Raw genomic sequence first — 24779 nt, 5'->3', positions numbered from 1 at the left:
GCCCGGCGCCGAGCGTGCAGGCGCGGTTCGCGGCGAGGCCTGCCCGGAGCGAGCGGGGGACGCGTGCGCACGGCCACGCCGGTGCATTACCTGGCTTCCTCCGGTGAGCCTGCCGTCCCCTTGCTGCCGAGCTTGAAGGTCTCTAAGATTTTATCTTCCGGGAGCGGTGGCAGAGGAGCGGGCATCAGCTGCGATAGAAAACACGGATGCTTTAGCTCGAGCTGCCACTCCACGCCCCCGAAACCGGCCGAGTGACCCGCCACGAGTGGATGGAGCCCAGGCAACGCTGCCCCCCCTCGCCGACACCCACTCACCTTCCCGGGCAGGCCGTTTGCCTTGGAAAAGGGGTTTTCTGAGTGCAGAGCAGGCTGGACTTGGCAACCGGCACCGTCGAACGACAGACCGTTTTCTTTGGGGTCGCCGTCCGCGCCGTCACTAGCACCGTTCAGAGGAGCCGGCTCTCGGAGGAGCGCGTGCGCAGGGGCCCCGTCCCCGTCCCCGTCCCCGTCCCGAGTGGCGGGGCGCACGCTCTCGGCCGCGCCCAGGCCGTTCTCCCGGCCGAGGCCCTTGGCCTCCTCGTCGGACTCCTCCGAGGACTCGGCGCCGTAGGGGACCAGGACGCTGGAGCTCAGCTTGGACTTGCCGTTCACCACCGGCTTGGAGCAGGACTCACTGGGGGCCGGCGGCTTCGGGCCCGGGCCGGGCCCCGGCGCGGGAGCAGCGCCCGAGGTAGACTGCATTGCGGAAGAATTGGTAACGGTGGAAGAGGGGGCGGGCCTGGCAGGGCTCTCCAAAGGACTGCCGTGCAGGCTGGGCTGCGACTGACCTTGGCGGACAGGGAACTTGTTGTGAATACTGATTGTGATTTTTTGTTTCTTGGGGTGTTCCGGAATAACTGAGGACCTGTTCACTGACCAGTTCTGAACAGAGGTCGAGGCGCTGACGGGGCCAGCCCTGCTGACGCTGGCGTTTCCGTTCGGGCTCGACAGGGAGCTGCTCGGCGCCTCTTTCAGCGGCCCGGTCCCGTTCACGTGGGGCGGGTTCTGCAAGGGAGAGCACGGCCGCCGGTGAGCGTCCGCCACCCGGGGACGGCGCCACAGACGCCACAGATGCCACAGACGTCACAGACGCGGGACCCACGCTGGCTACGGCCCCCTCCCGTTCGGCCTTTTCTTCTTGGAGACAGCAGATTCCACACACCTAGGAACACTCCTCTCCTCACCCACGCCAGCCTGCCGTGGCCCTTCCACGGGTCACTGTCCTCCGGCAGCTCGTCAGCCAACCACCACTTTACCCAGAGAACAGCGCCCAGACCAAACTCTTCCTGCTCCAACCAGACACGAGCAGGCCCCTCCAAGCACGGAGTCACGTGTGTCCTCCGTGGCTGGTTTGCTCGGGAGCCCCGTGCTGTGCAGGCAGAAGGACATGCCAGCCGGCAGGGAACCGCCGCCGCCGCCGCCGCCCCTGGAGGGCAGCTGGGAGCCGGCCGAGCGGGCAGATGTGGAGGGGCTGCTTCTGCACCGCGCAGCAGGCCGCCCTGTGCCACCCGCACGACGTCTCTGAACCCTGCTCACACAGTTACTCTGCTCAAGATCCCAACTACCGCTCCTGTACCCCAGAGGCTGCCAACTGGAGGCCGCGGGGGAAATCTGGTTTATAGATGAGTTACGTTCGGCCTTCACAACGTTTTCTTAAATACCTGAATTAGTTCTACCTCAACGCTGGAAGGTTTCACGGGAGGGCATGGGGAGAGGGCCTCTGGAGAAACCAGTAACAGCCACCCCTCAACGCAGGGCACACACTCTTCCCCGGGTGTCCGCGGCCACCCTCACGAAGAGCCCGGCTGAGCAGCCCAGTGCCCGCCCGGCCCCCAGGGGGACTGGGCCTGGGGGTCCACCCCAGCCCGCACACTGTTGGTCGTGCCCGAGCAGCAGCGCACAACTGGGTAACCCGCCGACTCCTAGAACCAGAGTGACTCGCGCCGCAAGGCCGCTCACAGGTGACCAGGTCATGCCAGCACGCGCACGGGCCGTGAGCGACCCCAGCACACACGCCTGCCGGAACGGGTCTGAGATCCCGGCACCCCATCCTTCCTCCCCAAGAGGCCCCCCGGGAGTGCGGCCAAACCCAGTGGCCAGCGGACAGAAGAGCACCACCCTGCTGCGAGGGCGGGCCAGGCCCGACGAAAGCCGTGCTGGCCACAGGGTCGCGCTCCTGGAGGCCAGCATCCACGAGGGAGCCCCGGTACCCGACGCTGTGCGCGTGGCGGCCCAGCGCGGGAGCTACTCTCTCTAGCATCTCAGTGCTCACACCCAGGCCTCCTTCCTGACCACTGTCTCCAGGCTCGGAGCTGTGCTGTGTGTTTGAAACATTTTATAACAAGCGACTTGGATGCACTTTTTTGATGAGAAATTCATCTGAACGTGAGGCCACGGCAACTTGGAGCAATGCCAGCCTGAGGATCTGAACGAGCCGTGTTTAAAGTGAACGGGACGGCCCCGCCCCGCGGCGCGCTACCTTCATCACGTGCGCAGGGAGCTGCGGTCCGATGAACCCCGGCGCGGCCGGCTTGCCGCTGACGACGCGCTGGCTGATCACCGGCCGGGGCGAGGACTGGCCGGGGCTGTGGGCGGGGTGAGTGAGCTCGCCTCCGTTTTTCACATCGTGGGACCTGGGGACAGAGGGAGCGACCTGCTTAGGGCTGCTCGGGGCAGCTCCTGATGAGAGACGCACACGTAACCCTCCGGGAGCGGATGGGCCTGCCGCGGTGGCAGCGCTGCCCACAGGCTCTGCTGCCGGCCGCGGATAACGCCGGGGCTGAGGCCGGCAGACCCCGTGGGCCACTGTGCAGGTGGCGCTTTTAACTGTGTGTCCTGAGAATGCCACTATCCGAGGGCTACTTTGCTTTTCAGTTTAACTATATTTCCCTGATGATAAATACACGCGTGCCATTATAGAAACCCTGTAATAAGCAGAAAAGTTAGAAACAAACTCTGTGTCACTGGACCCGCAGAGGAACCTGCTCTTCAGGGTTAGTAGATTGTCCTCCACACTTCAGCCTACACTGTTTTTTTCAGCAGTGTGTAAAATTTTAAACTGTTTTTCCTCCATATACATTGAGCCCTTTCTTGTGTCGAGGAAAAAAAACTTTATAAAGATCACCTTTAACAGCTGCATAATATTTCAATATACGGGCACGCTACAATTCATGTGCTCATTCTGCTACTGTGGGAAGGTGTAGAAGGTTCTTAATTTTCAGCTTCTACACACGCATTCCCGGAGCACAGCTCTGATTTTTCCCGAGGCCGCGCATCCCCAGCAATGGGGGCAGCGAGTCAGAGCCTGCGGCCGCAGCAGCAGAAAGACGAGCCAGGCATGGGGTGCTGCCCAGGTGGGACTCGGGGGGCCGCCTGGCTGCCTGTGCTCAGAGGCTGAGAGGGGCCCCCCCAGGGGCTCCACGTCCCCTTCCCGAGGCCTCCCCGGCCCCAGTGTGCGGCAGTGGCGGTGGCGGCGGTGGCGGTGGCGGTGGCGGCAGCAGCCCGCCCTCTCCAGGCACCGCGCTTCCCTTCCTCTGGACGCGTCTCGCGGGGAACCTGCCCGGGAGCTGGAAGCCACAGCCAACCAGGACCCGCACTCACAAGCGACAGTCCTTCCTCTCCCAGGCATCGAGCTGCTGCTTCCACAACCACCCGACACGGAGGTTAGCTGTGTTGGCGAGGGGGACCGAGAGGACACACGGACCACTCAGGAGCCCGTCGCCCCCACAGTACCTGATGTAGAAGAGCACATACGCCTGCTGGCTGAGGACCGCCCTGATGTCGCTGGTGGACACGATGGAGTCGTTCATCTGGTACCAGAGGCCGTTGCTCGCCTGCAAGAGAGCCAACAGAGGGGTGTTTGGTGTGAGTAGGGAACCCAGAAACACCGCCTAGAGAAGTGTGAGAGAAGTGAAAGTCCACCTTCCCCCCGAGCGCCGGCGCCCCCCACAGAGAGACCCTGGCACACCCCCGCGGCTCACCTTGATGTAGCAGAAGTAGTGGCCCGCGTGGCAGTTGAAGCCGGTGTGCACCAGGACCGCGTACAAGACGTAAACGATGGGTTCCCCGTTCGGTTGAGACATGTACGGTCGAATGTCAAGGTACTCCGGATATTTCACGTCCTACACAGGAGCGGGGGGCAGCACAGGGCGCATCAGTCCTGAAGGCGTGGTTCCTGCCCCGTGCTCAGTGCGGGGTACTCGGGTGGGGCGGGGCGCCTGCAGAACACGGCACCCCACGACTGTCTGGCAGACGCCTAACTCACTGAACCACATGATTAACTTGGACACATCTGAACCTAAGCGTATTTATTTTTATTGATTGATTGGGGGGGGCACTGACCCGCTGCTCCCAAACATGCGTCATCAGTTGACTCTTGTATGTGCCCCGACAGGGGATCGAACCCAGAACCTGGGCATATCAGGCACCATTCTAACCAACGGAGCTACCCAGCCAGGGCCAGCCGAAATTGCTTTATTTTTCATTCCTCACCTGAGGATATTTTGTTATAAAGCTTTGTAAAGCTTTTTATAAAGATTTTTTTTTAAATTTACTTATTTTTACGGGCTGCAAATCAAAGTGTCACAGGTTCGATTCCCAGCCAGGGCACATGCCTGGGTTGCAGGCCATGACCCCCAGCAACCGCACATTGATGTTTCTCTCTCTCTCTCTTTCCTCTCTAAAAATAAATAAATAAAATCTTTTAAATTTACTTATTTTTAGAAATGCGAAGGAAGAGAGAGAAACATTGGTCAGTTGCCTCCCGCACATGCCCTGACCAGGAGTCCCACCCACAGCTACATTCCAGCCGGCTGGGCCGCCCGGCCGGGGCTGAGTCCAAGCGTATCAGACGCAATCCCGCTGCAGTCTCTGTGTTCTCGGAACAGTTAACGATCCGTGTTAAGTGAACTCTTCAAGTCCATCACAGGGGACAGTCACAGAAGGACGACTCTGGACTTCGGTCACCACTTATTTTTATCTTTAATAATTCAGGGACGGACTGCTCATTCTCGTGTGTTGCTGGCTTCTGGGACACTTCCAGCCTTCAGCAAGCGGAAGGGAGACGGCAAGTTCAGGGTGCTGCCTGCCGATCCGCAAGCCTCCGCCAAGAGACACGCTGAGGTGCCGGAGTGGCAGGATGCCCCGAGGAGTCCTCCTCCGGCTTCGGACGCCACGCTCCCTGCGTCCGCTCCCCCCTCGCCGACTACGGAGTCCGCACTCGGACAAGGGCGGACCATCTCACCCCCCGAAGGTCTGACCAGCCAAAGGACACAGAAGCAGGCGCATGCGCAGGGACACGCGGGGCACGCCACTGGCTCCACGCTGGGGCGTCTCCTCCCACGACCGAGGGCCGGGGGAACTCAGGGGACCAGGCGACACCGCCGTTCAACTAGGCTGGGAAGCTACGACACTTGGCCTGGGAAGGCGCAGTGTAGAAGCGGCTTTAACATCTACATACCTTGGCAATTTTTCCACCGGTAAAATTTGCAAAGCGTTTCAGAGAAAGTGTAAGAACGTTGGAGGATCTGTGTATGGTGAATCTCTTTGAAGCTGGAACCATCTTTTTACATCTTGAAGTAAACAGAAACAAAGAATTAAGAAGATTAAGTTTGGGGGGGGTTTGGGTTTTGGGTGGTTTTTTTGCATTTTAGTCTTTCCCTTATTATTTCTCTGAAACATTCTAAATCAAGTTTCCAAAAGGGTACTAGATGAGAAACACAGCCCCTTCCAACCATCAGTGAAAACACCGAACTTGCAAACGCAGGGAAAGGAGGCTGGGACAGCTCAGGCGCAGAGCCCCACGTGCCACGGATACTTTTAAATCGGGGCAGCCCAAGTTTCTGTGGATTTGAAACAAGCTGAAAACGAACAGATTTTCAGGATGGTGTAGTTCAGTGAAAACAAAGCCCCATCCAGACACAAGAGGAAGCAACGCAACCATCAGCCATGTCTAGGGAGGGGAACACGGAGAGAAGTAAAGCCCTGTGTCCTGGACAGACGGAAGCGTCTGCCCCACGGACAAGCGTCTGGCGAGAAGTTACCGAAACCCCGACTGTAATGTGAAACACTGTTTACAGCAGCAGAAGGGGCTCTGGAAACAGGCTCCCTGGACTTTAGGGGAAACACGTTAATGAGCAGTCAAACCTGGAGGTGCCTAGCACATGCCACCCCCAATGCCAGGTAAGAACCGCGGAGAGGAAGAGCCCTAACTGGCCTGGGGGAAGCGGCCGCCCCGTGGTGGCTTTCTGGGGGTGAGTGCACCCCTCCCAGGAGAGCGGACGCGAGGCTGCTCTGGGCCCGGACGGGGCACTGAGGCGGCGCCCCCGTGGGCAGCAGCACCGCGGGCGCAGATGGGCTTCCCTCTGCCCCGTGCCCCCACCGCCCCCAGCCGTGAGCCCGCGTCTCCCCGTCTGCAGGGGACACACGCAGACACGGCGCCCTGGCCCTGGGGGAGAGACGCGCCGCGGTGCCCCCCAGATGGCACGGGCAGTGGAGGGCCCTCCCACACCGGGGCAGCGCCCCGCCGTACTTGCTGCACTTGTAGGAGTTCTCTCCGTCCAGCTGCTCGGGCTTCACAAACTGCTCCAGCGCCTTGTTCACACTCTGTGCGGCCTGGGAAGAGAGCGCGCCGGCCTTACCCCTGCTGCCGGGGTCGGGGAGACCACGGCGCAGCGGGGCGTTTTGTGCCGAAAGAAAACGTCCTTTGATTACGGCGTCCACTTCACACATGGACGTGGCAAGTTATTTCCTCCCATTGGAAACCGAGATGCTTACAGTGAATGAAAATAGGCAAAGAGGCTGCTCGCTGACTCATCTAAAACAGCGTGAAAACGGGAACACCAAAAATCTACCAGCAAGGAATCGGGTGTGGAGGCTGCGGCCTCCCCACTGCCACCGCACGGACAGAGGCCCCAGCAGAACGGCATGGAAACCGCGGGCAGCCGGGCGTACTTGAGGTGTGACTCCGTTCCCACGAGCAGTAGGGGACACACTCGGAGCGACTCACACAGGATCAGCGCGGCAGGAAGAGCGCACTCTGCAGGGGGGATCGTGTACACACACACACACACACACACACGCACACACACCCCCACAGCGCTTATCGTGATTATCATAAATAGGTATCACATTTGACATCAGAAAAATGAAGCTTAAGAACAATAAAAAATAGAGAGTTTAGAAAACGCAAGGAGCAAAACAATGCCTAAATAATTACCACCACCTGCTTTGGCTAACACAGGCATCAGAATCTGGTTTTATTGAGTGAAACAAGGAAGGGTAGTAAAAAGGCTGTTCTAAGCTTGTTACGATGCCTACTGCAAAGCTTAAATAATCACCTGTAAACAAGGTCTTAGCATATTAAAAAACTTAATTTGTATTGTCTAACAAACTAGTCTTAATTATAAATGCACTACAAATACAGAAATTACGGAAACTGATTTCTTAAACATAACTGTCGTATGATCCAACTTACCTTTATCTCCAATGTTATATCAAGATACGGATCAAAAGTGTCTGAAACGCCTTTGCAATTTAAACATTTGACTGAAATGAAAACAAAATGCAGAGGATGAGCAAAGTGTAACTGTGACGGCAATCCCACCTGTTCAAGTGACAGGACACAATATTTCTGAAAGTACTATTTTGAACTGGAAAATTCAAACGGTAATTTTTCTATCAGATTGGGCACGGATTTTCACCCCACACCGTGGGAACCCGAGCGCCACGGACTCGGCCCCCGCCCACCTGTGGGTACGACCCGAGCGCTGGTCGGAACGTGGAGGAGGCCCCTCTCAGAGGGACCACAGGGCGGTGTCCAGTCCCGAGTACTGCCCCCCCCAATACAGAGGTGCTAACACTGGAGGTCCATCCCGCGTGTGCGGTTTTACGTGGACACAGAGACACGTCGCAAGGGTGTTCCTCGAAGCCTGGATAACAGTTTTAAAAACTGGAAATGACCGAAGTATTGTTTGACAGGGGACTAGAACAAACGGAAAATGGAACACGACGTAACTGGAAGGCCGTCTGCTGAAACGTTAGGATAAAAATGAGAGAGGGGACACTGGCTGGCTCCCAGTCTGTTCATGCATAGGGAGCTGCCGGCAGGCACCAGAAACGGGCGGGGCTGTCTTTGAGAGCAGGGCGCCGAAGTCCGGGCTGGACAGAGGCCGTGCCTCCCATTCTGCACCCTTTCTACTGCTGTGTTTCTTTACAACCCCGTCCGAGTGTCACTCGACTGAGTTTCAAGGAGAAGTTTACCTCTGGATCTTAGGTATCCTCCAAATATCTGGCAAACGAGCGTGGTGGCCTGGGTGTGTCTGTCTAACCTGAAACACAGAGAGACAGCGGCGTGACAGAGGGCTCCACAGACAGCACGGGCGCTGCAGCCAGGCCGTAGGGCGCACGCGTCTAGACCAGAGCAGGGGTTCAGGCGGGGGAGCCCCACGGTGGGGAGACGTCAGTGCCATGGGGAGACGTCAGTGCGCGTGGCGGCCCGAGGACAGTCTGCCGGACCAGGGTGCAGCGGGGGCGGAGCAGGGCGGGGCGGAGGAGGGGCTCTAAGTCAAGGCAGGAACTCGGCCCGTCATCGGCACGAGTGTGACACTAGCTGTGAGGCCTGGCTGGTGAGGGCAGGGGACACGGCTCGTCTTCCTGTTCCACGGGCCTCTCTCAGCCCCGCGCTGGAAGCCTGGCGGAGGGCAGCGAGGGCTGCAGTGGGAATGGGACCGAGATTTCCCAGGTGCATTTGGCAAAAGCAAGTGGGTTAGGACTTGCTGTCTAATTGTTTCTCCTATCTTCCTGTTGCATCTGCATTTAGTTTTTTTTATTGATTTGTGAGAGAGGGAGAGAAAACACAAATTTGTTGTTTCACTTATTTATGTATTCGCTGCCTGCTTCTTGCGAATGGCCTGACCAGGGAACGAACCTGCGACCTTGGTATATCAGGATGGTGTTCTAGGCAGCTGAGCTACCCAGCCGGGGCTTGGGTCTGAATTCAGGCTTTAAGGGAGAAACGGCAGGAACTGGTGACGGGGCAGAGCGAGAGAGACACGGGGGACGAACACAGGTGTCGGAGACCGGAGGTCGGCAGAGGAGACGCCGGACGCAACGGGAAAGGAGGGGTCAGTCGGGTCCGCACGAGGACGCCGGCACTCAGAAACCAGACAAGGGCAAGGGGATGCTCACGCTGTGCCCCGTAATCACACAAGTCCCAGTCGGTACAGTGCACACGCCTTTTCCCGTTATAACCGTTTTAAGATAGCAAGGCACGAGACCTGAGGAAAAGGCAGTGCAGAGCCCGAAGGTGAAGCAAACACAGCCCCACGCTGCCGTAGGAGGCCGCACTGAACCCCTGCTGACGAGGCCCCGGGAGGCGTGACCAAGGTGCTGCGTACTTACTTATTGCTGCCGTTCAGGCACGCTTTTTGCATAGCGTCAACGGTGTACTGAAGGAACTCGTGGGCGTCTTCTTGGTTTCCAAACCGGAAGTGCCTAGCTATACCTACAAAGTTGAAGACGAAGTTTGATCATCGCATCACCAGCCCCGGCCATGACCCCCAGAAGTTGTACCTCCCAACAACATGTTAACTAGGAAACGCCTGGCGATCGTTGCACGAGGGACCAGCACGACCACGAGCAACCAGAAGAGCTGGGACCTCGTCTCTAGACCACGAAGAGCCGCATGGGCTGGGGCTTCCGAGAGCCCAGGGAGGAGCCCGGAGAGCTGCGGGGCTTCCCCGGGCTGGTAAAACTGCACTTGAGTGAACTCAGCCTTGGCTGCACGGTCTCAGGAACGCGTCCACAACGTAACGTCAGCGCACACCTCCGACATCTGGTGCCGACCTCCCTGAGGGAGTCCGCGCGGGGCCTCAACGCCCAAACCCCCCGAACCCCACCCTTTTCACCCACACGGCGTACTCTCAGTAACATCTCCGTCCTGTTCTAACTGAACAAACAGGTGCAAGACAAAATTACATTAAGAAAATCAAAAGTATAAATAAAAAATAAATCCTACGTAGAACGTTATGCATATGAATATATATAAATATATATTAGCTTAAGTCTAGAATTGCCAATATCCTGGCACTTCTGACCCACAAAAATGGCGATTTCATGACTCAACCACGCATGTGTGGGGCGTGCACATACACCCTCCTGATGCATGTGCGCACACACAGCACCGGCAGTTTCTTAAAAATATTTATATTTCTTAGGACATATTAGTCATGCCTGCTGTGTGTGTGCATGTGCGCATAAACAGGGAAAAAAATCGCTGCAGCTGAAATTTTGTCGGGACATACTGATGTTAAAAAGTGTTTGGGTCGTCTGCTCTGGCCCGTTAATGACCCCAAGGGCCACTGTAACGCCTCCTTAATCTTCAGCTTTTTAGGCAAAGGGGTCATAGTTTGTAAGTGTATATTACCCACCCCTGTAATTACCTAACTAGATATCAGATTAAGAGTTAGGTTTTGTTTTTTCTTTAGTTTGCACGCATGTTTTACTCCAGCTCAGCTAGTTAAGATGACGTGAAAGTTTACTGCAAACACAAAGTGCGTTTTCGTGCAACCTGTCAGTACCAGTACAATGCAAGAGAAAAATTTTGAAGTCACCTAAAAATTCAGTAGCAAAAGTAAAATTTACCTGCAAATTTGCTAAGCTACAAGTATGAATTTTTCTTTAAAAGTATAATTAACTTTATTTTGGCAATTAGTGTCACTGTGTATAGTGTAATATTCATTATATAAATTAAAACGAACTCAAAACAATTTAAAGAAACCCGTGGGACAATACTAGAGTTGGTATTACTCAGCACAGAAATCCAAATACCGGGGGAGGGATCATAAAATTATCAATGATTTTATTAACAAATTGAGGTTTTAAATTTTTTAAATTTTCTTATATTAAACTGAATACCATCTTCTGATATTGTCATCTTTTGCTTTAAGATTTCAAAATCTGTTTATGTAGTAAATGTTACACTAAAAATGTTAATTAAAGGCAACTCTATGTATGATAAAATGTTTGTTTTTGTAACATACAAGGGGATTCATCTTTTACCAGTTAGGCCATTAAGACTAATTAGCTGGTAAATGTTAATATAAATAACTGTAGGTGATACTTACGCCGCATCTCGTTAATGACAAACATCGGTTTGATGACGTCCCCAGGGTTACTGAGGGCCTGGGTGATGTGTGCTTGCATGGTGCACATCATACAGAACCCTTCTGCGTGGCCTGGAAGGTAACAGAGGGTCAGTGAGCGCGACTCCGCATACACACCCGGGGCCGCCGGAAACCAGGGGCCACTCCTGAGGTGACACGACGGCCACAGCTGCCACACGCCGCGCGTCGCACTGTTCAGTCTTCGCCTTCATTTCGTTCTCCCCAAACCGGGTAAGCGCGTGAGCACCCTGCTCTGTTCGACAAGAGGGAGGACTGAAGCTCGGAGTTGAAAATTTGCCCAGTGTCACACAGTGGTTAAGTGACAGGCACATAGTAATCAAGTCACACTCTGATTTCAGAGCCCGTGTCCTTAACGACTCTCTACTGGGAAAACCGGGATTTCTTTCTCTCGTCCCCCCACGCGTCTCGGACAGGGCAAGACTGTCCCCCACACCGGGACTGGGACCCTCTCTGTAAATGTGAGCTCCGCTGGCCGCGGAGGTGGTCTCTGAGGCTGCTGCTGCTGTTTTTATTTTTCTTTACAACTTTTTAAAAACTTTTATTTATTTTTTAGAGAGGGGGAAGGGAGGGAGCAATAAGGAGAGAAACATCGATCCGTTGCCTCCCCCACACCCCCAGCTGAGGACCTGGCCCCACAACCCAGGCGAGCACCCTGACCAGGAATCAAACTGGGGACCTTCTGGTTCACGGACCGGCCACTGAGCCAGGGCTTGATGGCTTTCTAAAGCGCGGGAACCACTCTGAGCTCACGACTGAGGAGGCGACGGGCATCCGTGGGCAGAGGCCCCGGCCGCTGCCACGCCCCCGACACAGCGCAGGACACGCTCGGCCCGCGCCCACCCCCGGTGCTGACGCCGAGAAACGCCCTCTTAAACCAGACTGCCGGGACCTGCCTAGCAAAGCTTTAAAGGTCTCAGAAGGGCCCAAACTATGTCCAATTAATGTCACTGTGCCCCAAAACAAAGCTACAAAATATGTATAGGAATAATAATCTAATTTTTTAAAATCTAGCACCCAACAACATAAATTCTACACAAAGAGTACAAGGCAAAGAAGCAGGAATGACCAACAATGAGGAGAAATAGACAGAAACAGGCCCAGAAATAACACTGATAATAGAATCAAAAGACAAGGACGTTTAGGAGGACATGATACATGTGTTTACATGTTCAAGGACGCATAAAAGCAGCAAGAGCGTGTCAGGAAGACACACGGAAAAAGGTCCAAATCTCGTTTACAAGTGAGAAGCGTAACTTCTGAGAGGAAAGCCACACCAGACGCACCAGCAGACAGTGTCCGTCAGTCTGGGGACCGGACGGCACGAGCCCCCCACAGCGGAGCCCAGAGGGAAAGCAACGTAAACCACCGCCAGCGGGAGGACGCGTGCGCCGGGGGCTGCGGGGGGCTGCGGGGGGCTGCGGGCCGCCCCCGACGGGCACGCAGCTGGAGTCTCTCGGGGCTGACGGCGCCTGCAGAGGCGCGGCACAGAGGAGTGTCCGCGGTGACGGGCGGCCTTGTGCCCCGACTTGGGGGGTGGTTACATGCATCTGTGCCTGTGTTAGAGCCCACAGAACTGCACACCAAAACAGGTGACTTTATTTTACGTGTAAGACATTTTTTTAATAACTGAAAGTCATACCAATTTGAAACAGTGAACCACACATGTAGGAACCTGAAGACACCCCAGAGAAACGAAGAAAACTACCCGCAGGACCGACTGCTCTGTCCAACCGCTGAGAGCAGCGATGAAGCCCCCACAGCAGGCAGGACCCAGACGCGAGCACGCGGGACACGCGGAACACGGACGGCGGCCGCTGCCCAGAAGCAGCGCCAGCCGGGGCGGAGGCGCCGCCAGCGTCTCTGAAGCACGAGAAGCGCCCGCACAGAACTCTGTGCGCCGGGAGCACATCTTCCGCGGAGACCGGACTCCCGCTCCCGGGGACACGGAGCAGGGGACTTTCCCCGCCCCCCACTCCGTGCCACCGGCCGCCCAGACACGCGTGTGAACGAGCGTGAGGCCGAGACACAGAGAGGAGAGATGGGCCAGCGGCCTCAGGACCCAAGGAGCGAGCGGAGTGAGCTGCCCCCCCGGGTTGTCTCTGTGCCTCGCGTACCCCAGACCTGATGCGGGGGGAAGGGGCCAGAAGCCCGCAGACGCTGCGCGGATGGAGGAGCGTCCCAGAGCAGGCTTGTTTTCTCTGGCTGCAGGACCAGGGCAGGCGGCGCGGCGGGAGAGAGGACGTGCCGACGGCAGCCCCCCTGCTCTGGGCAGACAACCCAGGAACGGTGGCCCTCTCCTCCGAGCGCCCGCCAAGGGCCAGCCAAGGGCCAGCGAGCACTTGCAAGGCCGCAAAGAGACGTCTCGACCCACCCACTGAGGCGGCGTCAGCGAAGGTGGGTTGGAAGCTGGAACCTCCATTCACGCTGGGTGACAACCACACCCCCACCCCACCCGTCAGGGAAGATCAAGTAAGCAGTCTAGACGTCCACCCCACCCAGAAGGAAAGAGACGCCCCTCCAAGGCCCCTGGGGCCGCGTCAGAATCAGGATCTCCACCAGGATCCCTCACCCAGGGATAAAGAGTCAGCGCACCGTCGCTGGGGGCCGTGCGGAGCGGACACCCCACCCCCACCCAGCGGGCACAGGGAGCCCCGACTGCCCGTTCCGGCTGCCCACGGAGGCTGATGGGGAACTGGGCTTACACCCGCCCTACAGTGTCAGTCAGGGGTGTCGGGGAAAGACAGCTAAAGCACACATTCGGTGAGATCCGGTGTCTTACCATGTAACACAAATGTGTCCAGGTTTCAACCAAAAATCACTCCTCATACTAAGAATTTCTCAAACTGAGTCTAAAAGACAATGAATACCATGGCTGGTGTGGCTCAGTGGACTGAGCACTGGACTTTGAACCAAAGGGTCACCCCACCGGTTGGATTCCCAGTCAGGGCACATGCCTGGGTTGTGGGCCAGGTCCCCAGTAGGGGGCATGCGAGAGGCAACCACACACTGATGTTTCTCTCCCTCTTTTTCTCCCTCCCTTCCTTTCTTAAAAAAATAAGTAAAATCTTTTAAAGTAAGTAAGTAAGTAAAGTAAGTAAAGTAGTACACTTTACTGTCTATCAATGATACCTCAATAAAGCGGAAAAATGGAGAGAACAGAAAACTACCAATAGCATAAAAGACAAGCGCCTAATTCTGGACACCGGGGGCATCTGAATTTTGGCCCCGTCGTCTCTCCTGATGTCCAGATGCCAGTGCTAGGTTTGCATCCACACCCTGCCCTCATTAAGCACAACAGTGATAGGAAAGCTGTCTGTGGGAATGAATTATGGACTCAGAAGAGCAGCAAATGCAGGCAGATAGAACACTCATTCTGTAATTTAAAACCCTCCGGCACAACAAACAACTCTGGGCAGTGAGACTCTTGGTGATTTTCCTCTGGTTTCTTTACATTTTTCTGTACTTTCCAAATTCTTTATAAGCATTATTTTGCTCTTTGGGAGGAAAACAGTTTTAAAAGAACCAGTTTAAATTCTCCATTAAGTAATGAACTATTCAAAAAGAAACCAAGGGGCTTTTTTTCACCCTGATAATTAATGAACAGCCACCTGAACATGCATATGCAAATCTGAGGCTTAATGTAGATCAAAGAACAGGGAGATTTCCTTTATGAAGGACGAAGGATATCTGCAATCTATGTGTAAGGTCAAAACCTGAAACAATGGGTCTGCTCTGAATTCGGAACCTCACTAGCCATCCGCTGAGCTGGCTTCCACCTAATTATGGGCCCTAACACCGCCATAAGTTTGGGCTGATTTCCTGCCCTTCAGGCCGAAAACTGAGCTCACATGCTGATGGGAAAGTCCTGTGTGAGCTTCCAGGAGGAGGGGGACAGTAATGAGAGGGCCTCTCCACTGACTTTTCTTTAAGTACGTCTAGTTATTTTTATTTAATCTGGATTGTACTTTTCCCCATTACCATTCCACTAAGGCTCACGAGCCTGTAAGAGAGTCGAGCCTAGGGGCGTGTGCCAGAAGAGGCGGGACTTTTAATCCTTCCTGTCCCCAGCTGCTGGTGGCAGACATTTATGTCACATCTTGTAGCAAACACAGAAAGCCTAGCAGAGAGCTCAGAAACGCCAAGCGCGATAAAATGCTTCTTTTTGGATAACTTCACAGGTCAAATTAGGTGCACAGTGCTTCGCACACACCCTGAACACAAACCCTAAGAGAGTCTTCCTGGACGGTTTCTGAAAGAGCCAGTCAGATTCTTAGGGACAGAATCCTTGGCTCAATTCCTCAGTTTCACGTCAGAGGGGAGACAGTGCGGGCAGGCTGGTGCGCCGCAACACCACGCACGCGACGGGACGCGGACCACTCACAGGTCTTGGAGTGCTCGTGGGACAGCATGTAGTTGGCGAGGGGCGGCGTGTAGGTCAGGCACTGCAGCGCGGCGTTGGCGAAGCAGGTGTTGCCCAGGTTCTGCAGCCCGGCGCCCACTCGGTGCGTCTGCTGCCACTTCAGGCAGATCTTCTCGGACGGGAAGAGAACCTTCTGCGGAGGAGCAATGCCATCCCCTAGGGCTAGACAAGTGCAGGACACACACTGAGAAACAGAGTTTTGTGCGCTTCCTGAAGCCAAATAGACGAAGACCAGGACACCGAACCTGAATCTGCTCAAGATCCTAAACCTTACTAACAGCTAACCAGAAATACAGGGGGAAAGGGACAGGTTTAGAGACAGAACTCAGAAAACAAAAAAAGCAAATAAGTAAAAATGGGGGGAAAGACACCAAAAAAAATCCTCCAAACAAAAAAAAAGCAAATAAATATTTTTTTTAAACAAGGAAGAGAACGAAGGCAGGCCTCGGAATGAGGGGAACTCTGGCCCTAGCTCAGCAGGCTGGGACCTCTCGGTGTGCCCAGGCTGCGGTCCCACGCCCCCTCGGGGCGCACGCCGGGAGCGACCAGCAAACGTATAAACGGGCGGGACGGCAAACCGACGTTTCTCTCTCCCTCTCTAAAAAAGTCAATAAATAAGAATCTAAGAACAAAAATGTGGGACACCGAATGATTTGGCTTCTTCAATAATCTGCAAGGACAATGGGGCAGGGGTGACAGATTAAAAGAAACTTAAAAAAAAAAACAACACAAAACGCCAAGTGCAGACCTCACGTGGGTGTTTGTGTCGACAGTCAGCTGTTAAAAAAAAACTGCATGACAACCAGGGAAAATGTAATGTTGACTGGATTTTTAACATACAAGTGTTTTAATCTTTAGAAAGAACTTAGATCTGCATACTAAAACATTTACAGATAAAACATGAAGTCTTGGATTTTCTCTACATGATGGGGAGAGGGGAAGAAGATGCGGGTGGAGGTGCAGGTGGCCATGAGTTGACAAATGTCGAAGTTGACTGATGGGGACGTGAGGATTCATTATAATTACTCTTTTTATATCTATAAAAATTTTCACAATAAACATTTTAAGAAAACAGCCCTGGCTGGTGTGGTTCAGGGGTTTTTGAGTGCGGGCCTGCAAACTGACAGGTCGCTGGTTCAATTCCCAGTCAGGGCACGTGCCTGGGGTGTGGGCCAGGTCCCCAGTAGGGGAGCATGCGAGAGGCAACCAATTATATGTATCTATGTTTCTCTCTCTCCCCTCCTATTCCCTCTCTCTAAAAATAAATAATATCTTAAAAAAAGGAAAAGAAGCTGCTGTAAAGAAAATAAAATATTTTAAAAAATAAGTAACACCACCATCAATAGAAAGTGCAGGGTGAGCCGATTCTCTGTAGTATTTGCTCTGGACACTTATACTCAGTGCTGCCCCCCATCTCCTGCCCGGGGTCCCCCATCTCCTGCCCTGGGTCCCCCATCTCCCGCCCGGGGTCCACAGCGTCTACCGCACGTGGCGGTGGTGTCGTCCCCATTTGACCAGTGAGACGACAGGCTGTGAGCTCGGGCTGCTGGGCACCCCAGTGCACACTTCTATGTATTCTATCTCTAGTCTTAAAAGTATTTTTATCTATTTTTAAGACCTATAAACAAATTGTTAATGGCCGTACTCTCATAAAACTCAGGTGAAGCTCAAAAAACAACTTACTTAGGATAGCTCATGATCACCTATGGCAAGACTAATTTTTCAAAAGTCTGCCGGCCCCTCGGTACTACCGAGGCCTGAGATGCCCAGCAGATGGGTCTGTACTTTAACAGAGATGTTCATGAGCGTGAAAGGACTCACAGGTAAGCTTCAGCTCGGTGGGGGATGGAGGGCAACATCAGGAAGAGAGAACTGAGTCCCGGAGAGTAGGACAAAGGCCCGCGAAAGGGCAGGGTGAGGGCTGTAAGCTAAGTCCTAAGTGAGCGGGCAGCCCCAGCAGCTGGAGCCAGTGAACGGACGTCCTGTAGGAGAGTCTGGCTTGTGAAGGCCTTACAACCTCCACGTGTAACAATCAATCAAATGGTTTGTTTTTCAATAGGAACCCCCCTCCCCTGCCCAAAACACCTTCATCGAATCTCACCACTCACCCCCACACCGCAGCTGCACATTTCCTGAAAGGACTCAGGACAACAAGCGCCGAGTGATTCTACACCAAGCAACGTTCTAAGTAGGAACTAACCTATTTTCTCTGCATTTCAAAGCTTCCACATCCAAAAGTCTCAGAAAAGTGCCAACTAAAGAGTCAGCGTCTTATTTACCTGGATGAGTTCTACCCAATGTGACATCGACATGATCTGCTCTTTAAAGAGCTTTATTCCCATGGATGAGTGTAACTTGGAAAAAAACAACAACAGTTATTTTGGAAAACATCTTTACATCTTTAAAGGGCAGACATCTACTTAGGAAACTATAGTTAATTGGCAGCTTAACAAAATGCCTGCCCATCTCAATTCAGTTCTCGCCAAGATAAAGCTTCCTCTTCAACAAACTAGAAACAAGAGAACTATGAAGACAGTAACTACCGATAATCTACCTCATTGTAAGACACGTTAACCACGAGCAAGTGGCAGAGGACAACGAAGGCAGTCACAGCAGAGCTCGCAGCTCTGCCGGCCACGCAGGCGGCACCGCATCTCGCAAAATAAGCCCCCTCTGCAACCACCAGCCCGCTGGCGGCACGCACACAGGAGCTTCTTGGAGTGGTTCTGTCTTTGAAAAAGTACCTTGATCCTTTTGTGGTGATGGTTTTGATTTATCAGGTACAGGTGAACTTGAATAAACTACAGCACCAGGTACTGGTCCTAAAGAAAGTGTGTGATTCGAAACATCGTTCAACGAAGACACAGCACCCCAGCCGGCAGGCCCTGCATCCATGTCTCCGGGTGAGACCGCCTCAGAGCTGCCGGGCGGATTCTGATAGGGTGACGGGTCTGAGGATTCAGAAACTTTGTCAACTATGGTCATTGTTCAACTCTGCAAAAGACAAAAAACATGCACTCGTTTCAGAAGGTTAGAAAAGCAATCTACTTATTCTACCGTTAGGCCTCGGAAAGTTATTCAAGCCATTTTTAATTATTTTCAAACAAATCATCCAAATATAAAAGCAACTGTATTTTTTCACTTTGTAATCATTTCCTTGGGACATTTAGTATTGTGCTACTGTGAACATAACCATTTTTAATTATAAAAACTCCAGTGGAATATTTGATTATATCTTATCATTCTATTCCATGCATCTTAAATGTCTGATATTTCAATTTATAATCAGGTGCCTCAATTTCCAATTGTATACATCTACCAAATACCCATATATTTTTCTCTGTATTGCCTAAAACTACAATGTGAAATGCACTAATGCATGTGACTCAATTTTCAATCCATACGTAATTCCTCAGGGAAAAGCCTCAACTACACAAGGAGAAAATCTAGCTTTAATTCTGAGCATAAAGTCCAAAAGACGTTTGAAAACACTTTGCATTTTTTAATGTACAGGAAGTCTCACCTTTGAAGCGCACTTCTTCTGAAGAAACTTGTTTATTTGGTATGTATGACTTTTTAAGTGAATCATATAAGACACTACTGACATCAAACTCGAACACAAATACATGTTATAAAAGTACTTACTTATAATTTTCTAAGTCCTGTCTTAAAGTCTTAGGGCTACCACTAATCAATCAAACATCTTCTGTGTGCTGGGCACTGTGTTAATCGCTGAACACACACTACCTTATTTTGTTTTCATAATGGACCTACGAGAGACTGGACAGAACCCACAGGGTCTGTAAAAGGCACCAACGAGGCCTGGCTGGTATAGCTCAGTGGACTGAGCGCCATCCCGCGAACGGAAAGGGTTGCAGGTTCTATCCCCAGACCGGGGCCTGTGCCTGGGCTGCGAGTCCGGTCCCCAGTGGGCAGTGTGCGAGGGGCAGCCACATGGTGATGTTTCCCCCACTCGCTCTCCCTCCCTTTTCCTCTGTCTAAAAAGAAAATCTTTTAAAACATTAAAATAAAATAAATGCACCAATTATAATCCAAACTAGTCAGCACCTGGGACCAGGCATCAGGTCTAACATTCCCAGCTGGGGTTCCTCCAACCTGGTCAATAGACTACTTTTAAGACCATTTCTGAGTCCTGGCTGGTGTGGCTCAATGGATTGAGTGCTGGCCTATGAACCAAAGGGTCGCTAGTTCTATTCCCAGTCAGGGTACATGCCTGGGTTGAGGGCCAGGTCCCCAGTGGAAGGCATGTGAGAGGTAACCACACACTGATGTTCCTCTCCCTCTCTTTCTCCTTCCCTTCCCCTCTAAAAATTAAATTTTTTTTTAAGAAAAATGTTTCTGAAATTGCCTGGTGGCAACCAGATCTGGTGTGCTGCTTTGTAGATAACCTTTCAGGTGTGCTCTGACCACAGCCATCACAACGTCCTCCGGACACCTGGCCTTGGCACTGACCTAGGAGCCTCCGCAAGCACACCTGTGGGCCATCCCCACCTCCTCCCTCTGGGCTCTGCCCATGCTGTTCCTTCTTACCAAACTCTCCTCCATCCTCCCACCTCCAGCCAGTGAACTCCGTTTACAACTCATTTCCTCTGGGAAGCTCCCCTTGACAACCTCCTCCCCCAGGACCGGGCCACAGCCCCGCCCCGGGCTCCGCAGCACCCTGTGCTGGTTTACAGGGCGGCGCTTCACGCCCATTACTGCAGAGCAGGTTCTCGGGCTGCCGTCCATCCCGTTCCCATTCCCCCTGACCTCACGTGCAGAAAGCTCCCCGTTCAGGTGGTGGGCAAATGAATGAATTCTGCAGATAGGAAGTAACCAGTGTTTCCTGTAGCACCAGTTTGTGCTGAGTGATTTATATACCATTCAAGGCTTTAAAAATTCTGAAATAGAAAGAGCTTTTAAAACTTGCTTTAAAAATATTCAATACAGTTCAGAGGATTGTAAATACACATGCATATGCCACCCCCACAAATGTTACAACGCACTGTCTTCTCACAGTGAGATTTTGTTTTAAGCCTCAAAATTTTGTTGTAATTTTCAATTAAGGCACGATTACCTACCCCCAAATAGTATAACTTCAAGAAAACTTTTGGAATCTTATGTAAAAACAGAAGCGTAAAGGTTATTTAGATCTTAATAAAGTAAAAACTGAACTGAAATTTTAAGTCAATCTCAGATATATAATTCAAATAAAATTGACACTTTTCTCATCAAAGAGTCCAAAGAAATCATGAAGCACTGTGAAGACAAGAGTAAGAAAATGAAAGAGGAAGAAGGGGAAGAGGAGGGAAAGGATGAAAGCCAAAACAGCAATGAGGAAAGGTTAATCTAGCCTTATTTACAATGGAGTTAAATAGCAAAAAAAAAAAACAAACCAAAACCCTTGATTTTCCCCGGATACACATCCCTTCAGGACAATCATTAACAAATGACCAAATAAAACCATTTTACTGGCTCAACTGCTTGTTTTGAGGTGAGGGAGGGGTTTCTCTGTGGGGAAAAAAAATTAAGGAATGCCTACAACTCGGTCATCAATAACTACACAGCGTTTTGATTTTGGGAAGACAAACCAAAACCATCCATTCATCTTCATTTGTACATTCAGGCAATGAATTCTTACCCTAAAACCATGAGGCATGAAACGGAATTCCATCTGCTACAGAGATAAAGCCCTTCTAGGAGCCGAGCAACGCTGTGCAGGAGCTAGGCTGCACACCCTTCGAGGTTCTTGACTCCTAGCAAAGCGCTGCAACATCACTGTTATAAATCTTGGGACTTCTAAGCAGCTACTCCAGTGAAAAGTTAACATTTCTCTCAACATGTCCTAGTGATATACAAAAAGTTACAAAAGCATGTTTGGAAAAAGCCAAGTACTACATGAATCAGGCTGAACGTGTGTGGAAGAAGGAGACAAACTGACTTCACCAATGTTTCCTCTGCTCTTATTCAAAAGTCTTAAAACTCGCAGCCTCTTACGTGGTACTTCCCCCTTAGCATTTCTGCCAAATGACAGAATGCACTTTTTTTCTTTTTCATAAGTATGTGCTATTAAACACTGGGGCACACCACATACACTGAGGTAGTACCAATACATGTAAAAAGAAACGGTTACACTCTGCTACTTCCTAAACAATGTAATCCATCTTCTTGAACAGGCTTTAGGAAGACACAACCTTGATTTTACTTATTTTTAAGAAGACAAAACAACTAAGCCTTAAACCTTTACAGAACAGTGTGGACTTGATTCAATGACACAGAAAAGAAAGTGAAACTGACCTTAAATAAAAACAAATAAGTGAAACCGATTAGCCCTATCCCCTAATGCACTTTGAATGAAGAATGCGGTCCAAAGAGTAGAACCGTTTCAAATTTACAAGTCTTAAAAATATTGAGTCGCCACAAAAACGTACGTGAACCTATAACGCTGCTGTTATCTAGAAAAAGAGGCGTTAACTAGTTTTTCAACCAGTTTCGCTGTTACTTTAGTGTATTCACTTTAAAATAACCAACGTGTTTTCCCACACACAAGCAAGCCCTGCGGCCTTTCTGAATATAAAAGAGCTATTCAACAAAAGTAATCTCGACTGCATTCATTATAACGAGGTTAAAGTCCTACATTGTAAAACTTCGTTCCCGTCGAATCTTCATTTCAAACATCTGAAACTGATCTCCTCCTCCCCGAGCCCCTCCAGGTAAGCGGGCTCTTGCCGTCCCGAAGATAAAGAACACGACCCGGGGACACACGCTTTGGGGGACGCGCTGCGGGCCGCCGGCCCCTCCTCTCCCGATGTGCCCGCACCGCTCGGCGGCCGGCGTGAGGGACTCGGACGCCCGGCGGAGGAGCCAGGTGGACGGCCCCGCGAGGGCGGACCGGTGCGGCCGGCGGCCCGCCGAGGGGCGCCCGGGTGGGAAAGTTTCTCTCTTTTCGGGTGGAATGGGGGCGGGGAAGCGAGTCCCGGGCTCCGAGGGGCGCTCGGGGGCGGGAGGCAGCAGCCACGCGGGGGGCGGGGGGCGGGGGGCGGCCGGGGCACGCCGGGCTCCGCGGCCGGCACACGCCCACCCCGAGCAGTCCTGTGCGGGCCGGGCCGCCCCGGAGACGCCCGCCGGGCCCGGCCCCCGGGCCGAGGGGGCGGACTGGGGCCGGGTGGGGGTGGGAGGGCAGTGTCCATGGCAACCAGGGGGTCCGGCCTCCCGGCGCAGCCCGGCTCTCCTGGCACCCCACAGCCGCGGCCGCCGCCCCCTCCCCAGCGGCCTGGCTCGGCCGGCCGGGGCGGCGCTGCCACCGGTGCGGCGGGGTCCCGGGCGGCCCGCAGCGGCGGAGGACACGGCGGGCGAGGGGCCGCGCCAGCCCCCGGCGGGCCGCGCCGGCAGAGGGGCGGCCGGGCCAGCCACGGCCGAGGCGAGCGGAGCGCTCTGCGGGCCCCACGCCGGCCAGCAGCGGGCGAAAAGGAGGCGGGAGCTTACCTGACCCGGCTCGGCGCTCGCTCCATCCCCCTCGGCCGCCGCCGCCGCCGCCGCCGCCGCCGCACACAGCCCAGCCGCCCGGCGGGGGACAATGACGTGCCTCCATCCGGGCACCGCCGCCGCCGCCTCCGGGTCAGCGCCGCGTCCGCAGCGCCCCGCCGGGCCGCCAGGGGGCGCGCCAAGGCTGGGTCCGCACGCGCCGCCGCCCAGGGGCCGTCGCACAAGAGGCGCGGCGCGCAGTTAACGGGCCGGGCGGGCGCGGGAGGGGCCGTCGCCAAAGCGCCGCGGGCGTAGGCCGGGGCGCGCGCGTCACTGGAGCGCCGGGGCGCGGCGGGAGGGCCGCGCTGATTGGCGGGCCGAGGCCGGGCGAGGTCCTTCCCCGGAGCGGCCGGCGGCGGCGGGCGCGGGGCCCTAGGGCAGGCGGGTGATAACCCTGGTGTCTGCTCCGGGGTCTGGCCCGCGCGGGAGCACGCCGGGCGGGCCGCCTGGGCCTCCAAAACGGACACGAATCCGGGGAACCTCCCTCGTGCGCTTCTCCGCTACGCCCGCGGCGCTCGTCCCTCGCCCACGCCGGCCCCAGCGGCGTGCCCGCAGGCCGTCAGGCTCCACAAATTGTGTTACAGGAAGCGGTGGATATTACACCTGAGCCCAGAAAAGGGCCGGGCCATTGCTGTCACCTCGGATCCGAGCATTCCCGCAGTCTTTGGGGACACCTAGACCAGCGCTGGTTCCCGAGTGCCAGATCGCTGCTTCCTGCTACTTATCGGATATGTCCACCGCGAGGTCCAACAGAGAACGAAGTGATTCGTCCTTGCATCTCCCCTCCCAAGACCCTGCTCCTCCGTTTTGGGTTCCCTGCTTTGATTAAGGACGTGGCCCTCTCTTGCTCGGACCTGAGTTCCTCTCTCTCCCGCCTCCGGCGCGTAATCCCTAACACCAAGTCACACCCGCCCGGCCTGCCCAGGGGCTGTCATCCTGACCCTGCACCCCGAGGCGACCTTTCTCCTCTCGCCACGCCCATTCGCACAATCTGCTCCCCGGCGCACTCCCGGTCGACCATAACACAGGATGAAGGTTTCAGAAACAAGCCACAAGTAGCTCCGCTCCTCAGAGCCTGCAGCCACTTGCTTGGCCCCCAGAAAAGTCTAAAACTCCTTCGCCTGGCAGTGAAAGCTCCACTTCCCTCTCTTATGTGTTCCAGCCATGACGAACTTTACCCAACAACCACCCCATTCCTACATCTGCTTATACAAATCCTACGCCGGGCCTCTTCCCTGGAGGCGTCAGATCAGGATCTTACGACTCCCCCTACAGATTGCTTATATCTTATGGTAGCATTTATTTAAAACTACTAAGGACATAAATCACTGCAGTGATACAAATATTAGTTGTGTGTTTGGAGCGGAACACAGAAGTACTTCAAAGAAACGAAAAAAGGGGAAAGGGCGAGTTTCAAACCTCCAAACTTCAGCGCCGACTTTCGGACTTAACTGCACAACCTACTTTCTGATCAAGTTATGGAATTTCACCCTCGCGGCCCTTTCAACACTATGAAGAGCTTTGGAGGAACAGGCCAGCCGTAGGAATGCACTCAAGACGCGTCCTGCCTTTTCCAAATGACTTTCAGGTGATTAAATACAGAATGGGAAGGAA

The 24779-nt window shown here is 53.7% G+C and overlaps 1 protein-coding gene across 1 annotated transcript in view; it reads right to left on the bottom strand.

The window, feature by feature from the left end:
• The window catches only part of USP42 (ubiquitin specific peptidase 42), a 35240-nt gene extending 10968 nt beyond the window's left edge, over positions 1-24272 (bottom strand). The window contains exons 1-14 of the mRNA XM_036014285.1: positions 23127-24272; positions 18386-18635; positions 15603-15803; positions 11162-11272; positions 9438-9540; positions 8298-8365; positions 7513-7583; positions 6568-6650; positions 5497-5608; positions 4019-4159; positions 3771-3871; positions 2518-2671; positions 315-1043; positions 91-188 (exon numbers count right to left, since the gene is read on the bottom strand). Coding sequence (XP_035870178.1) covers positions 91-188; positions 315-1043; positions 2518-2671; positions 3771-3871; positions 4019-4159; positions 5497-5608; positions 6568-6650; positions 7513-7583; positions 8298-8365; positions 9438-9540; positions 11162-11272; positions 15603-15803; positions 18386-18626 — 2213 coding nt within the window. The 5' untranslated portion in view covers positions 18627-18635; positions 23127-24272. The remainder of the gene's footprint in view (positions 1-90; positions 189-314; positions 1044-2517; positions 2672-3770; positions 3872-4018; positions 4160-5496; positions 5609-6567; positions 6651-7512; positions 7584-8297; positions 8366-9437; positions 9541-11161; positions 11273-15602; positions 15804-18385; positions 18636-23126) is intronic.
• Between the last annotated feature and the right edge of the window lie 507 nt (positions 24273-24779).

Source organism: Phyllostomus discolor, chromosome 13, assembly GCF_004126475.2.
Source record: "Phyllostomus discolor isolate MPI-MPIP mPhyDis1 chromosome 13, mPhyDis1.pri.v3, whole genome shotgun sequence".
NCBI classification, from domain to species: domain Eukaryota; kingdom Metazoa; phylum Chordata; class Mammalia; order Chiroptera; family Phyllostomidae; genus Phyllostomus; species Phyllostomus discolor.
The sequence above is the reverse complement of the archived record's forward strand: the minus strand, read 5'-3'. Positions and strand labels throughout refer to the sequence as shown.